This window comes from Electrophorus electricus, chromosome 12 (assembly GCF_041902795.1).
Source record: "Electrophorus electricus isolate QZ-2024a chromosome 12, ASM4190279v1, whole genome shotgun sequence".
Classification (NCBI taxonomy): domain Eukaryota; kingdom Metazoa; phylum Chordata; class Actinopteri; order Gymnotiformes; family Gymnotidae; genus Electrophorus; species Electrophorus electricus.
Window position 1 is genome coordinate 2,479,265 of NC_137508.1, and position 15,713 is coordinate 2,494,977.

Sequence of the window (15,713 nt, forward strand, 5' to 3'; positions counted from 1 at the left end):
CTGGCTAATTGCCCTCAGGGTTAAGAAGGTGCTCTCGTTTCAACCCAGCTTTCCAGCTAATGCATGTCTGAGTTAGAGGCTGTACTGAAGCTGTAAACAAGGGGTCATGCGTGAGTTGTAATTAGAACTGGGATTCGAAGTATGTCCTTGTCACACTACCAATGGTTGCTGGTTGGGGGCAGGATTTGGCATTTATGTTAACTTGCCTAACCAAGTCCCCTAAAGATATAGCTACTATTTTGTTTTCCCTTGGTCTGCAGCTGAGCGTGCGGCCAACGGTCGCCGAGCTGGTGGCACGACGGATCCTCCGATTCAACGAGTACGTGGAGGTGACGGAGGCAAAAGACTACGACCGTCGGGCCGACAAACCCTGGACCAGACTCACCCCTGCTGACAAAGTAGGCCCCTTGCTTGTTTCACCCGTGATACTTTGACAAACAGTTGTGGAAGCCACAGTGTAAATGGAATGCAGACAGGCTGCAGTGACGCCCTGTTACAGAGGAAGCAGAGGCTATTCCTCTGAGAAGGAGTGCTCTTCTCAGTGTAACCTGCAGCCTGCCAGAGAGAGAAAAAACAGCTACGGTCAACGATACAGCCTGTTTTATGAGAAGATGGGGACGAGTTCATAACTTGGCATTTCACATGATATTGTACTTACACATGACATTTCATCAAAGTTACATCCATGTGAATTTAGAATTGGTAGTTTACAGACAGTTTGGAGTCTTTCGACTACCAGGTTATACTGAGGTCCCCACCAAGTAACAGCTCTCAGAGGGAGATATTCTATAGGGATATGTTGTCTCTGTCTCCTCAATAGACAATTTACTGGGATTATTTGAGGTTCTAGTGCCACCTGTTGGCCATTGAAGTTGAGTGTTAAGATGAAATGTTTTTGAATACAAAAAAGATTTGGTTATATTTTAATCAATATGGTATAATTGTGTGAAATGAATACAGTTGTTGCTCAATAATAGCCGGAATATTAAAAATACCAGAGTATTGGATCCAAGACCTGTTAGACAATGTACAAGGAAACAAGCAGCTTGCCCTGAGATATTTAGTGTGAATAAGCTCAAATCATGTGGTCAGATTTGTTGCATAAAGACAAATCTTAGATCAGATTTTTTTTGATGAAAAGAAGCCATGTTTTAAATCTGAACAAACTGAAATGAAAAACCATATGATTGCTGTTTTCAATTTAAAACGATCAGATCTGACCACCTCTCTAAAGAGCTGCTCTCTAAAGCAGCTGCTCATAGCCAACCTTCTGTCTGACAGGCTGCTATACGAAAGGAGCTTAATGAGTTCAAAAGCAAAGAGATGGAAGTTCATGAAGAAAGTAAACAATTTACCAGGTGAGTCACCTTCCACATTTTTTTACACACACACACACACACACACACACACACAACGTTCACTATATTAGATCGCCTGCCCTTTCACGATTGGAGCTTTCCTGGAGGGAAATTAGACACGTGACCCTGGATTGCAGCATAAAATAATGTGAGCAAGTTTCCTGTGGATCAATTCCATTTTGAATCCACACTAGAATGTGGAAATCGAGTAATCTGAGTCATTTTGCACGAGGCATGGTCATTGGTGCTAGACCCACCAGGGCCAGTATTTCAACATGGCCAACCTCATGGGTTTTTCTCGTGCAGTGGTATTGAGGGCATTCCGATAACAGTGTGATTGAGGAAAAACATGCAGTGAAAGGGGATCCCACGAACGTAAACAACTCGTTGACAAAAGCAGTCAGAGGAGGATGGCAAGAATTGTTCTGATGAACAGGTGGTACACAGTCAAGCAAACTGCAGCTGAATACAACACTGGTGCTCCAACTAACATGTCTGGACAGACAACTCATCGTTCCTTAGCACAGATGAGCCGTAATAGCAGACGACTATCTTGAGCGCCATTACTGTCAAAGGGAAACAGAAAAATAAGACTCCAGTTGGCAAGAGAGCACAAAAATTAGATCACTGAGCAGTGGAAAAACATTGCCCTGGTCAGAGGAATCCAGATTCTTGCACCAATCTGATGGGAGGGTCAGAATTTGGTGCAAGAAGCACAAATCAATGAGGTCTTCCTGTCAGGTGTCAGCAGATCAGGTTGGTGGAGGTGGAGTAATGGTGTAGGGAATGTTTTCATGGCACACACTGGGTCTTCTGATACCTGTGAATGCATGCATTGTGGCCGACCAAGTTCATCTCTTCATGACAGCTGCTTACCCTGTGGCAGAAGGACACTGCACCATGGCACAAGGGTCCTGAATTGGTTCCAGGAACAGAACAGCAAATTTCCCTTGCTTCCCTGGCTTTCACAGTGCCCAGATCTTAATCTTTTATATCACCTCTAGGACAAGGTAGAGTGGGATGTTCAGAGTGTGTCAGTATCTCCATCCAATTTGCGAGCTATCCTGTAAACATGGGCCAAGATTCCTGCAGAACGGTATCAACACCTAGTGGAATCTATTACTGCAGTTCTGATGCCCAAAGGAAGTCCAACGTGCTGCTAGATGGGTGTGTCTAATAAAGCAGTCATTCTCTCTCTCTTCCTGTGTATGTGCGCACCCACACACACAAATATATATAATGTAATATTTTGCCCAATTTCAATGTGAAATCTTAAAGTTCTCTTGGCTGTATGTAAGATGCAAAGGCAGAAGCTTGTTAGCCTCCTCCTTGGAGAGGGTTCCCTTGTTTTTCCCATAAATTTTGCTTATGTCTGTTATCGCCACTGCCCGCTGAGAATAGTGCTAAAACACACACAGGTTTCATTTGTGCCCTGGCAGGTTCCACCGCCCCTGAGGCCGTCTCCATCCCTGGAACGCCACTCGCGCTAGCCTCTCTCTTCCTGTCACTCCGTTACGTCGGCGGCTGTTGGACCGGTGGTGGGTCCGCGTGCGGTGCACCGGCCGTGTCCACACTGGAGCACTGCTGCAGGGCCAGTACGCACTGCAGAGACACACAGAGAGAGGCCTCTGGACTTGAACAAATGTGAATACAGACAGGTGCCTTGGTCTGTCCTTTGGTGTTTTTTTGCCCTGTTTTTGTCATGTTTGCACACACTAAGGATAAAACCTGAAGGTTTTGTTCTGGTTGTAATCTACCGTGGCTGTCCAGGACGTTTCACAGCAGTCCTTGGCATACACAATAAGGGATGTACAGCGACTTCTGACACTCCACAGTAGTGTATCTAAATTTGCTGAGGCTGTGTGTTTTCTATGACTGAGTTTTTAAAGCAGTATTACAGTGTCGACTCCCATAGTATCTCACAATATCCATGCATGTGAAAAGATATTTTAAAAATCATTCTCACCTGATTCTTACCTTTACGTTAAAAAGAAGCTGAAGAGGACCTCCAGAAAACTGAGGTGCTGGACGTTTAACCCCTGAACACAGTTTCTCAGCATTATTATTCTGTTCCCAGACTTATTCGAGAGAATCCTTAAACTGAATTTGTTTTGTGCTTTGACAGTTTTTTTCTGTTACATCCCACAAGCAGTCATAGAGTATCTGGTTACGTTGTGAAATATCCAGCCATTCTTCTGGAAAGGACCGGTTGCTGTCAATGTTTTAACCCTTTTGTTTTCTCTGATCATGTTTATCACCTATTTATAGTCGTATAGTTACAGACTTCATTGCTTTGACCGTTAGGTGGACTGGACTGACAATAATAACTGTAATGAGAGTGCCGGGATGGAACTCCCAGACAGTAGCTTTAAAGACAAAACTGGAGATTGATAAACACAATCAGTGTATTGTTTTTTTTTTTTTTTTTATGAACAGAAATTGTCAGATATACTACATGCTGGGTTTAAACATATGCAGTCATATTTTCTTTTTCATGTTTTTATTTGTTGCATGTTGTCTGAAGAAATGAAACTTCATCTTTTTAGCTGTGCTCTGGGCCACCTTTTTACCAGTCCGGTAAAAATATATATTTTTAACATAAACTGCCAATGTAAAAATTGTTTTATGTTGCATTGTAAAGTGCTGTGGGATCAAACTTATAGCTGATTTAATATGATGTTTCCACACATGTACTTGTGTCAAATGCTGAAAGTATTTTGTCATTGCAAACAGGTATTCTAGAAAATGTATAAATTATTTTTAATCAGTTGTTGTACAAAATATGCATATTATACATGTGAATATATCTAGTATGCTGCCAACCAGACTGTAGTTTGACGTATTAAATCAAGGATACACAATTCCAGACATGGAGGGTCCGAGTCCAGCACAGTGAAGTGACTTCCCTGCTCTGATGAACTGTTGAAGCTGATAATTATTGAATGAGCTGAATCATATTTGAGTAGGGGAATCACTTGAAGTAGATTTGGATTCGTGATTTGAATATAGGTCACTAGATATAAGAACATTTTAGAATATTTATTTTTAGAATAGTTTATCTATGTTCAGAATATGTACAAAGAAGCAAAGTACAGAACAAGATCATACAATTTTGATTTGACATGAGCTTGATCTAAAAATGTTTCTTAAGATAATCTATGTCAATGTTCATAACCTAAAACAAATGAAGAGATTTCAACCTTAGTAGAAGCTGTTTTACATGAACAAACATCCAGTTTATCTTCCTTCACTTGCATGTATTCCAAAGCTACACTGTATTCCAAAGCAATCACAGTGTACTGTTTTGAGTGGTAGTGATCAGGATGATCATTTGAAATTAACAGTGATTTTGTTGTGGTATGACAGTGCAACAGTGATTTGTCCGAGATTTCATTGGTGTCCCGAATGAAAAGATGACCACACAAATACTTTTAATGGATTAAATACACTATATACTCTCTGATCAGATGCTTAGTTGTGTACAAAAAAAGTACAAGATGTGTATTATAGAGCAGTTTAATAGATCAAACATGACATAAATACAAGCAGTGACTAAAGCTTTTATTTTGTTCAATGTAGGACAGTCCTGCTTTACAGTACATTCGTGTGTGCTGTCGACAGCCAATATATCTGTTGCATTTATTAAATACGGAAATGAGAATCTCCCACAGCTATTACGGTATTGCCCTGTGCCTCTGCATCTTTGCAGATGTGACTCACCCCTCAGGAAAACATTTTTTAAATCACCTTAACTGAGTTCCTAATGAATAAAATGTATTTAAATATTTGGAATGATTAACTCATTGTTTTCAATTATTAGGCAGCTAAATTCTTTACTTTGTAAATGGGCTTTTCTCTTACAACACTTCGTGCTTATATTTGTACGCTCTGTTTATAGATATCATAGTGTTCTAATTGCCAGATGGCTTCTGTGTCTATCCACCATTTTCCCCCTCCACCCTCCCTCCCCACTGCTGCTGTGCTTAATGGTGATAAAGTGCCTGCAATCCAAACAGTGTAAATGTACTGTATGTGTGGAAAGTGCTTGGGCACTGCAGGAAAGCACGCTGTGGCAGGAGGTGTGACTATTTGTCTCCTCGGGGACGTCTCCTGTGAAACCACCACACAGCCCAGTAAAAGCAGCCGAGCGGGGGGACCGTAATGGCAGCGGCTGCTTCGATTTTGGCTCTCGTCCTCCAGTATCGGATGGCGTGGGTCGAACTCAATGTTTGTCTTGAAAATAGGGTGCACTTCAGGGAAATGTTTCGTGTTTCACTGTAATTTTGCTGATGCAGTTACAGGACCAGGATACTATCATATCAGCCCACTGATCATAAATGTCCACTACGATAGATTTCTGTATTATTAACAAAATGATTATTACAATACAGCAGATATAGAATGTACCACTTAAGATGTGAAGGCCTTGTTCTGAAGTTTTGATATTGCAGGTGGCCAACTCATTAGCCAGTAATATGTGATTATACAAGTGTGAAAGAGAAAATGAGAACACCTTAATACACACACCTGAAGAGGAATATGTATTACAGCAGTTTCTTATTCTGGTAGGTCCAATTATTTATCCGGATCATTTTTATTTGTATGAATATGCTTGTGTTTACACTGCAGTAATTTAGCTAGAATGCCTGCGATGAAGCATTTGCTGGTGTAGACAGGCCAGTGAGCGCTGAGCTAATGCAAAGGGAAAAGACTCATTTGTTTGTCCAGTACATATTTGTACAGCATATAGTCATGCTTTAAATGGTCCATTACCAGATAAGGGTTATTGGACCTGTGCAACAGTAAGCTGAACATAAATGCACATGCACTGGGTTACAGAGCCGTTTTCACGAACAGATCTGGAAATGCAGTGAGCCGGTGATGTTCCATTTCTTGATGTAAATGTAAAAGGGGCACAGGACGCAAGCAGCTCCATTATCTTTTCAGACAAATCTTGCCAAATTGCTACTATGCGCAGCTACCAGCGGCAATGTCCCCACTTCAATGGAAGTGGCCCGAGTTCTCAGTAGTGATTTGACTGCCTAGTAGCATGACGTTTGAAGGGTCTCATGCTTCAAGGGGCACCAAATGCCTCACACAGATCATATTCACCCAACTTTTTCAGGAACAAAATTTAGAACATAAAGCACCAGAAACTAACTGATTAATTCAAGCAACTTGTATTCATGTTAACTATGTTGTTTCTATATAGAGACAACTTATAAATTAAAGATGAGATTTTCAATGAAACTGCTTGAGAACTCAATGTGTCCCAGTAGCAATCATTAAAGGTCATTAAATCAGTGCTTCCACTCAAATTGGTTTATAGAATTTTTTAGAGACCGTGTGCCCTTCACATTATTTTAACTAGACAACCCTTTCTGCCATTATGCTTCTAACTTCATATTCCCACAACCAATTTAATCTTGCATGCTGTCCACAAGAGACCAACCAAATTGTAAGCAGTCCATGAATAATAGTACTGTATGTAATGTGCTTTTAAAGTGACCATTTGCATGGGTGCCAACCTGTGCACTTTCTCCGAGAAGGAACAAAACTAATCTTATTTAAAGAAAACACTTTATATAATGCATTCATCTTATTAAACCACAACTGTTTATGAAATGTTCATCTAATTACATTTGTTTATAAATGGTTTTAGACATAGGCACACCACACTCCATGAAACATTGCAAGTAATTACTTTCAAGTTCAACTAATTTCATTACACCAAATGTAAGATTGCGCAATAAGTTGCACAGGATCATAATGACCAATGGACTATACAGAAATATGAAGAAGAAAGATGCTAGGTTAGCACATAAGGAAACCTGCAATCTCTGTCAAATGAAAATGTTACAGGTTTTTATCAATAGCAACTGGCAAATGATGCTTTGTGGAGGTGAAGGGTAATGGCTTTTATGACTAAATGAATTCTCAGCCTCCTAAAAAGGCCCAGGACCAAGGTTACTGCTGCTAAGGCACATGAAAGTGGCAGTAATATCTCCAAAAGGTTTTTGTGCAGTCAGCCAGGGACTTACTCAGGAATAATGTAGAGCAGAGTAATCGAATGAAAGTCTTTGTAAATGAGATGACTCACTTAACTTACACAACTGAACATGCCATTCATTGTACCCAGGAGTCTCTCAGGCACCTGTGCAGTATTAAATATATTATCCAATATTATTTGAGTTACGATGGTTTAGATAACATTATCCATGATGGTGGTGTGCTCATTTCAGTTTGCAAGAACACAACAGAGCAGTAGTTATCCCTTGGAAAAAGGGGAAAAAAAATAAAATAAAAACCTGACTGAGCCTTGGAAACTGAATACTGCAATGAACAGCCCACAAAACAAAACATCTTGCACAGCGTGAGTGTGGAAAGTGGAGACAAGCCGGTCAGCTTGCACCAGCATGCTGCGTCTGACACAGCATAAATTGCACTACGGCCATCATGACTCAAACTGCTCAAACTGTGGGGACAGCTGGTGAGGATTTACCCTGTCAGGATCACTGCTATATTGTGTGCACACAAATCCATATCTGTAGGCATGCACACAGACATTAGACCATGGAGCTGGATTCTTGTTTGAGTTTGTTAGTCAGCTATGGTTAATTAAAAACAATTCTACAGCATTAATTCTTCAAAAAGGCATTGAATTAAATTGGCTTAGTCAACAGAAGAATGACAATTTTTTCCCCTTTCTGAAATATTAGTGACTTTGGGGGGGGGCGACAAACCACACATCACAAGGCTGTTTTCTTAATGTATTTTGTACAAAGGTTAAGCATACCTAAAATGGAACAGTTTTAAAAAGGCTTAAACAAAACTAAAATCCCCTGCATTTCTCAGAACATGAACCACGAAATCATTGTGAAACGCCAAACCCTTCCTCAGCAAGCATGCTGCTAGCGAGTGCAGTCCTAGGTATCCTCGGGTTTGTCAGCAGGCGGCCCACAGGGCTGCAGCATCTTCTCCATGAGGTTGAAACGCACACGGGCCTTGCTCTCATTCTCTGCGATGGAGAAGTAGTTAAGCAGGTCGAAATGGCCCATGTAGGAGCAGTACGAGTCTCTGTGCTGGTTCACCAGCCATTCCCATTTGGTGGTGTCTGCATGGCCTGTACCGATGTACTTGGACTGGAGATGTTCCAGCTGGCTGTGGATGTTATAGCGGTCAGTCATGTTCAGCTACTGATTAGGTTCACAGCTGGGGGGGGAGAAGAGGAAACTGTTACATCATTAAGGGAAATTATTACACTTTTGATAATGAAATGAGTAAAAGCTAATGGGAGAGACTCCGTTTCTTCTGCAGTTTTTAGAATGCATGCAGCATGATGTGTGTACTTTAAAAGATTTAAAGGAGGCCTGCATTGCAATCCAATAAACATGTTCAAAATCAGTGCACAACTGCAAAAAGTGCTTTTGAATTGATTACCCCCTCCTAGTAAAAAATGTTGACTAAAAGGTGTTCTTTAAAGGGCTTTAACATTTCTTCAAGGACATTAAAACACTTTCTATAAATGAACATTTTAAGATGAAAACATTTTTTAGGGGAAAAATTAAAACATTGAGTAGTCAAGCACAAAGAATTAACAAGGTGACAATGACAATAATAAAAGGAAAATAAATTCTTAAAGAACGTGCTTCAATTTCAGTATTCTATTAAAATAATTCTGTGCAACATAACTCCAACTTGACTTCACACTAGCTAACTAAAAGAAGCATATATTAAACTACAATGTCTTATGCAACACGCCTCACTCGTTACTGAACATAACTCAGCTAGCTATCTTTCTTACCTTTTACATTAAAGATCATCAATTCATTTGTTTTGGGATAAGTAAAACTGATTCCTCCCTCAAGGTGAGATTATGTAAGTCGGCTACACGGAGCTAACAATGTTGTAAGAACATACACTTCCAATTCAGCATAATGCACTGAAAACCAGCAGTGCGTCACAGTAAAAATAAGAATAGTTAACACCATAGTAATATGTTAAGAACCTTGATCATCTCGTCGCTTTTAAACTGGGTAGTAATCCAAGTACGTTATGTAACAAAGTATGTTACTGTTTAATAAAGACTCCAAAAACCCAAGAGGCATACTGAGTTCACGTGTATAATTAGCTAAGCAGCACCAAGAGACATACCGTTAGCTACGTTAGCAACCTAACCGGCAAGATAACTAAGATACATTTAATCAGTTCGGTGATGAAATCTAAAAAGTGTTTTAAGTGTAGCCAACTAACACGTTTAAAAACATGAGTCATCCATGTTTTCAAGAGATTAAATCAATCAACCACGATTACGGTATTACGAGATAGCTAACAAACAGCAGCCATGGCTACAATACAAACAAGTCAAACCGGCTAGCTATCTACAAAATTAACCACGAATCTCTACATTATACTAGGACATTCTGCAATGAAAAGCTGCATAGCCAACTTAGATTACTTTAGTTTCCTTGATTAATTAGCCACTAGTTATCCAGGTTAGCTAGCCTAGCTAGCGTTAGCTTCTTACCGTAAGGGCCGAAGGCGCTGGATTGCTATCTTAGCTAACTCACTTTTTAATTATGTGGCATTTTGAAAATTAATGCATTTTAAATCGTAATTCGTGCTTGGTAACGAGAGTACCTTCTTGCAAGTTTTTTTTCTGTTTTGTTGTCGAGCCAAAATAATCCGCTGTTCTTTTCGATGAGCGTATAAAAGGTTTGTGCAGAATCGCGGTTCAGACAGCCGAAAACGTAATGGCCAGTTTAGCTAGGAAAAGAGGCGAATATAAAACAGAAAGAGTCCTTCGGGGTTATGTCCGGGTGATAACATAACACAAATGAGAGTTCCGATTTGTTAGCCTTGGATTTTTTCACAGCTCACTCAAAGGCCGAAGTTGGCATGCACAAACTTGACCTGTCATATTTTTTTAGACGTTGCTCCATGTGCAGCAATAGCAAATTTTCTTTCCTTTTTCTTTTCTTTCTTTCTTTCTTTCTTTTTTTTTTTTTGCAAAAACTGAAGCACAGTCAGCCCATGTTAGGGAACAACCTCAAGGGTACGTTGATTTCCATTGTTCCTAGGGGAAGAAAGAAACTACTGAACTGCTCTGTTTAAGAAAAATCATATGTTCAACTCCCCGCTGTTGTAATTGTTTAATAATATTCCAAATTTTTATTCTACAGTGACAAGAGTACAAATATATTCTCAGTAGAATTCACAAATACGCTTAATCAGAAGTAAGTGATATTTACGTTCATTTCAATTATGTAATTCATTTGCATAATGGTAACACATGGAATACATTGTATTTCTTTTCTATATTTGTATATGAAAAGGTAAAGGGAAGCCTCCTTAGATTTCATTACGTGTACTCCTTTGGATCAAAGGGAGGTTACAATTTAGCATAATACATTACGTGCAATGCATCATTTCCTTGAACTCTCTGTTCTCTTGTTTTCACTGCATTCATTGGGCCTGCATGTTTAGAGTGAAATGCTACTTACTAGCCACTTTATTACTGTGATGCCCATTCCTATTCAGAGTCGCTGGCCACTTCATTAAATAACAAACTTGTATATATCCCCCTGCACTCATTACATACTTGTTTGATACCCATTGAATCTTGTTGGTATGAATCGTGTAGTACCTCTACTGTCATAGGCTAAGTTGCATGTTGATTAAACTGTTGCCATAGCACCTTATTCACTAATAGCACATATAACTGGTGGTTTATTCACAGCACTTTTACATGCTTCAAGCATCTTGCACTTGTATCAGATCTATAAACATAGTCCAATGACACTCGTAGTAAAGTCAGCTCCCTGTCACTGGTATGCATGTATTTTGCTTTGCATGATATGTAAGTCACATCAGATAAAATTGTATGGGAAATGAATAAATGCAAATGGAAGCTTGTCTCAGTCAAAGCTCAGAGTTCTCTCTGCTCAGCATTGTGCTTGTTGTTTATTATCATTTATTGATTATTAGATTTTATCCATCTCTGTTTGTTGCATTGAACATTGATGCTGAAAATCCTATTCAGTTACAAAGTCTGAATTCAAAATCCTGTAAGCAAATCAAATGACACATTTAACGTGTCCACTGTCACCAGAAGCTTCTCGGAGAGTGTGGTGAATCTAGTGTGTTCATTGATTAGGTACAGTGGTTACAGCTCATCGAGTCTCCTGAGGAATCCTGTTTAAAAGCAAATTTAATTTCCATCCTAATGAGACGCTTGTCTTATACCGTTTTTCACAGTAGTGACAAGGAATATTTATTTGCACAATCCATAATTTAAATGATTATCATAAAAAAGTGATTTATTTACATTGTAATTAGAAAAAAATCTGAACCCACAAGCCTTCATTAAGGGAAAGAATATGTAAGAAAATCACATTAAAAAAGGTGCAGTTTTCAGGACATGTCATTAATCTCAGTGGCTTTCCTGTCTAATTATTGTAATTTAGAGGGAATGAAAGAACCCTCGGCCACAACAGAAAGATATTTCTCTGTACAACAACCTCCTAAATTACAGTCCCAATAGAAGACACAGTCACTGGTAAAATGAGAACCTGAACATAATGACTGTGATTAGAAAATCTTACCTTTATTACAAAAAAAAAAAATCAAAAGAAGTATATATATTAGAGATGCCTTTATGTTTAGTGGTCCACAGGTTCCCATCTCTAAAATTAGCACGTACATGTATATAGGTCCTTAATGAGCAAGAAGGGTTGTAATACTTGATTCACTCATCAGGTGGTTATAGATTAACCAGGACTATGGAGGATTCTCAATACAGATTTACCAGTAATGGAGTACAACACCAGGGTTTATGTCCTGAATATCGGTTCTAATGTGTGTGTATTTCATAATTTCTTTTCAAACATTCACTTTTAAGATATAAGGCTGTTTCAAAAATATATAAAGGTTGATACGAATCAAAAAAAGGAGCCGTTTATTCTGAGGCTGCTCTACTGAGTGTAAACATACATCGTGCACAGGCATCGTGCACTGGATCGGCCAGCAGCCAGAGGAAGGCGAGATCTCATCAGCTTCTGCAGCAGCTGTGAGCAGTGGGGTGTCTGAGCTGCACACAGGCTGTGTCTCTGGCCGCCTCAGGCAGACCCATGTGGCATCATGCTCCTGTCAGTGAGATTAAGGAGCCTTGGCCTTGCTGCATTTGTTCCACTGCCATTAACGATCCAGTCACCGACTAGCCAAATGTGTGAGCCCAAGGACAAAGTTGACATGCAGTGAGCATTTAATGCATTGATTGAACCAGCACTGATTAATTGCTTCGTTTTGTGGGATGTTGAGGTCATCTGTGGGAATGAGGGAGAGCACAGATAGGAATTCAATTTGGGAAAACATATTTCAGTTAATTTACTAAATATATTTTTACTTAGGGCAATGTCCCAGTTATTTTATTCATGAAGGACCACACAACGGGCTCAATGTGTGCTCTTCCTTTCAAAACCACGTATAAAATATATGTACTATCATTCATTTGTAACACTAAAACCTGAATCCTGTAAACACACAGAGTGCAACAATTCTAAATTCATAATAAGGTACATATGGAGCCCAAGACTGGGCCAGTAAAATGTCTATGGACTCAATAATGATCTGCATTTAATTAAACCTCATGGGTAGCAGTGATGTTCTCCTGTTTGACATAGCAGAGAGATTAAAAACATTCTGTGGATGAAATGGAAATTCATCCATAGTAATTGAGAATGTCTGCAGTTGCGCTAAAGTGTTCTGTTCTGTCGGGCAGGTCAGGGCTCTATAATGCCTGCTTGTTAATTTCAAACAGTTGCAGTGATTAAGTGAAACCTGTAAAAAATATTTTTGAAAGTAGTTCTGAGTGGAAAATATCAACTAATGAAAAACAGTGAATATTCCATTTTCTTGCCATTCTCCAAATTACATTGCCCTATGCTTTGTAGATAAGCTTGTTTTATACATACATTTTTAATTAACAATAATTAAAATATTTCTTCAATGTACAATGTAGCTCAGCCTACACACAGTCCAAGCCATAGTTCTGAAGGTCAAAAATAATGTGTTTATCCCAAGCAATATTTTACTGATATGTAACCTTCCTCACTGGCATTTATTAATCACAAAGGAAATTTCTACTTTCTTCTTTTACCACACAAAGGTCATGACACATTTACAGGAAAGCTTCAAGTGATGTATGTTCACTGGAAAGGTTTGTTTTCATAGATGCAGCTAGTCCCTGGTCACACAGTTAGTATTTATGCCAGAATGACACCCAGTGCAATACTGCTGCAACAGACACAGTGTGGAGAGGTTGTCTGATTAACATGACACTGTCGCCCTCGAGCAGTCAGAATCCTTTATTCCAACACACACACACCAACCTTTATCAAATAAGGCCTTTCAAGGATAGTTTTAGAAAGAGGAAAGACAGGAATTTTCCTTTAACAACTAGGTCACAGCTACTTGAGCGCATTCCTTCAGCACTGCTGAGTCCTGCAGCTGAGGTATAATTATCGACACCATGAGGTATAATTATCAACACTGTGAGGTACAATTATTGGGACCGTGAGGTATAATTTTCGACCCTGTGAGGTATAATTTTTGATAACCCGTGAGGAATAATTTTTGACACTATGAGGAATCATTTTCAACAATATAAGGTGTAATTTTCAATAAGGTGAGACAATTTTCAGCACTGAGGTATAATTTTCAACCCCATGAGATGTCATTTTCAACACCCTGAGATAATTTCCAACATCATGAGGTATAATTTTCAATACTGTAGGGTCCATTTTCAGCTTGCCAAGTTGTTTGTTGTGTGTTGGAAAAGCGGTGCTTAGGACCACCCTAAAAGCCACCCTTGTTCATTTCTGGATGTGCATCTCTAAATGCAGAAAGAGAAAAGGCTAAAGAACAAAGCGTTGTGGTAATATTAAACACCTAACATTAAAACCCCAACACTTCAACTTTAATGGTATATCTAGCTGAGCCTGTCAACCTGAGGCCATTGTCACAAAAATCAATAATATTTTGTTTGACATTGAAAACCACTTTAAATGACTTAGGTTTCCTCATTTACATCCATCTTATATCATATTTACTAAAGTATGGTTGGACGTTGGTGATATTTTCACTAATATAGTTTTTTACTGCTTTTTGTGGTTATATAATTGTATTACAGCATGGCTCTACACCTTGCTAATATAGCAACTATGCAAAATCTCTTTGCTGCAATGACCTTTTGCCACCTCCAAAGTGCAGAGATGTGCTAGCCAGCATATATAAACACCCACTGCCTTTGTGCCATGGCCTGGGGTTATAGCTGCTTTCTTTGTGAGTACAAAATTTTGTTGTTGGTTTCTTTGGCCCAAGATTAAAGTAGGACTGTGTGTGGGAAACTGCAATAAAAGAGAGAGCTACTGTGCTGTCTAAAGGCCATGATTATTTGATTTCAAAGTATTAAGAATTAGATCATTGCCCTGCAGTAGGCTAGGCACACGAGAAGTGAACAGGGTGGTAATAACTGCAAACAGCTGTCTTGGGTCTCTGTAGAACACAAGCATGAAAGAAGTGGCTATGAATATTTGACACTTCTTTTGTAAATTTCACTACTCACTCAGGGCATCACCCAATCAGAGAAGGTTATATGAGTAACAGTAAATCATTATTTTATTTCATGTCTGCATATTTCAAAGAGATGGATTAAAATGGGATCTATTCAGTTTATACAGTTTACAACTCTAAATCAATTATGCAGACTTCTCTTTTTTTCTGACTGCTTGGACATTTTAAAAGATGCCACGGTCTTCCTGCCACATCAGATTGAAAGTGAGACTTTTACTAGTCTTCCAGCAGAAATAAAGGAGATACAATTAAGTTGGTCTTGAAGATCAAATTCCCAAAATCATTTGAATAAAAATGATTTGATAAATAGATAAATCAGTTCACAATTTTCTCGTTTGTTTGCTTAGATGTGATTGTTGAGATTGTATTTGTATAAATTCAAAACTATGTGCTAATTAGGGTTACAAAAAGCAAAAGTAAATGCTGGGAAAATTGAAATGTTATACCACATAATGCACGTCAGTGTGTAATAATAGTGACCTAAGGATTTAAGAAATGCTGTATAACAAAGCACATGTGGGATGAAAAAGAATATTTAGTGGGAAAAGATAATCACATTATCCCACAATATACAGAAGCATTCAGACTAAGAGGCATGATCACTCCTCTTAATGAAAACATGAGCAAACCTGACCTGACAGTACAGTACAGCACATGGAGAAAACACTTCCAAACAGTACTACAGCTGTTTATCAGACTCTTCTGGAAATATTCAGTATGAGG

At 39.0% G+C, this 15,713-nt stretch overlaps 2 protein-coding genes across 9 annotated transcripts in view; one reads left to right on the top strand and one right to left on the bottom strand.

Moving 5' to 3' along the window:
* Positions 1-5,143, top strand: part of phactr2 (phosphatase and actin regulator 2) — a 28,218-nt gene extending 23,075 nt beyond the window's left edge. For 5 of the 7 annotated variants that reach the window (XM_027000471.3, XM_081724361.1, XM_027000475.3 and 2 more), the window contains 3 exons: positions 261-398; positions 1,282-1,358; positions 2,777-5,143. In XM_027000471.3, coding sequence (XP_026856272.2) covers positions 261-398; positions 1,282-1,358; positions 2,777-2,813 — 252 coding nt within the window. In that variant the 3' untranslated portion in view covers positions 2,814-5,143. The remainder of the gene's footprint in view (positions 1-260; positions 399-1,281; positions 1,359-2,776) is intronic. The other 2 variants (XM_027000472.3, XM_081724360.1) reach the window with 2 other exon arrangements.
* Positions 5,144-6,955: 1,812 nt separating this feature from the next.
* On the bottom strand, positions 6,956-10,158 carry sf3b5 (splicing factor 3b, subunit 5). Of its 2 annotated transcripts, none has more exons than XM_027000509.3 (2): positions 9,999-10,158; positions 6,956-8,570 (listed from the first exon to the last, which is right to left on the bottom strand). In XM_027000509.3, exon 2 carries the CDS (start codon positions 8,543-8,545, stop codon positions 8,285-8,287), a length of 261 nt encoding a protein of 86 aa, XP_026856310.1. In that variant the 5' UTR covers positions 8,546-8,570; positions 9,999-10,158; the 3' UTR covers positions 6,956-8,284. The 2 variants fall into 2 exon arrangements, with proteins under 2 accessions (XP_026856310.1, XP_081580488.1); XM_081724362.1 differs by having other exon boundaries at positions 9,886-10,145.
* Positions 10,159-15,713: the final 5,555 nt, after the last annotated feature.

Coding starts and splice junctions, on each gene's coding strand:
- sf3b5 (XM_027000509.3), bottom strand. CDS start 8,545: ATGACTGACCGCTATAACATCCACAGCCAGCTGGAACATCTCCAGTCC.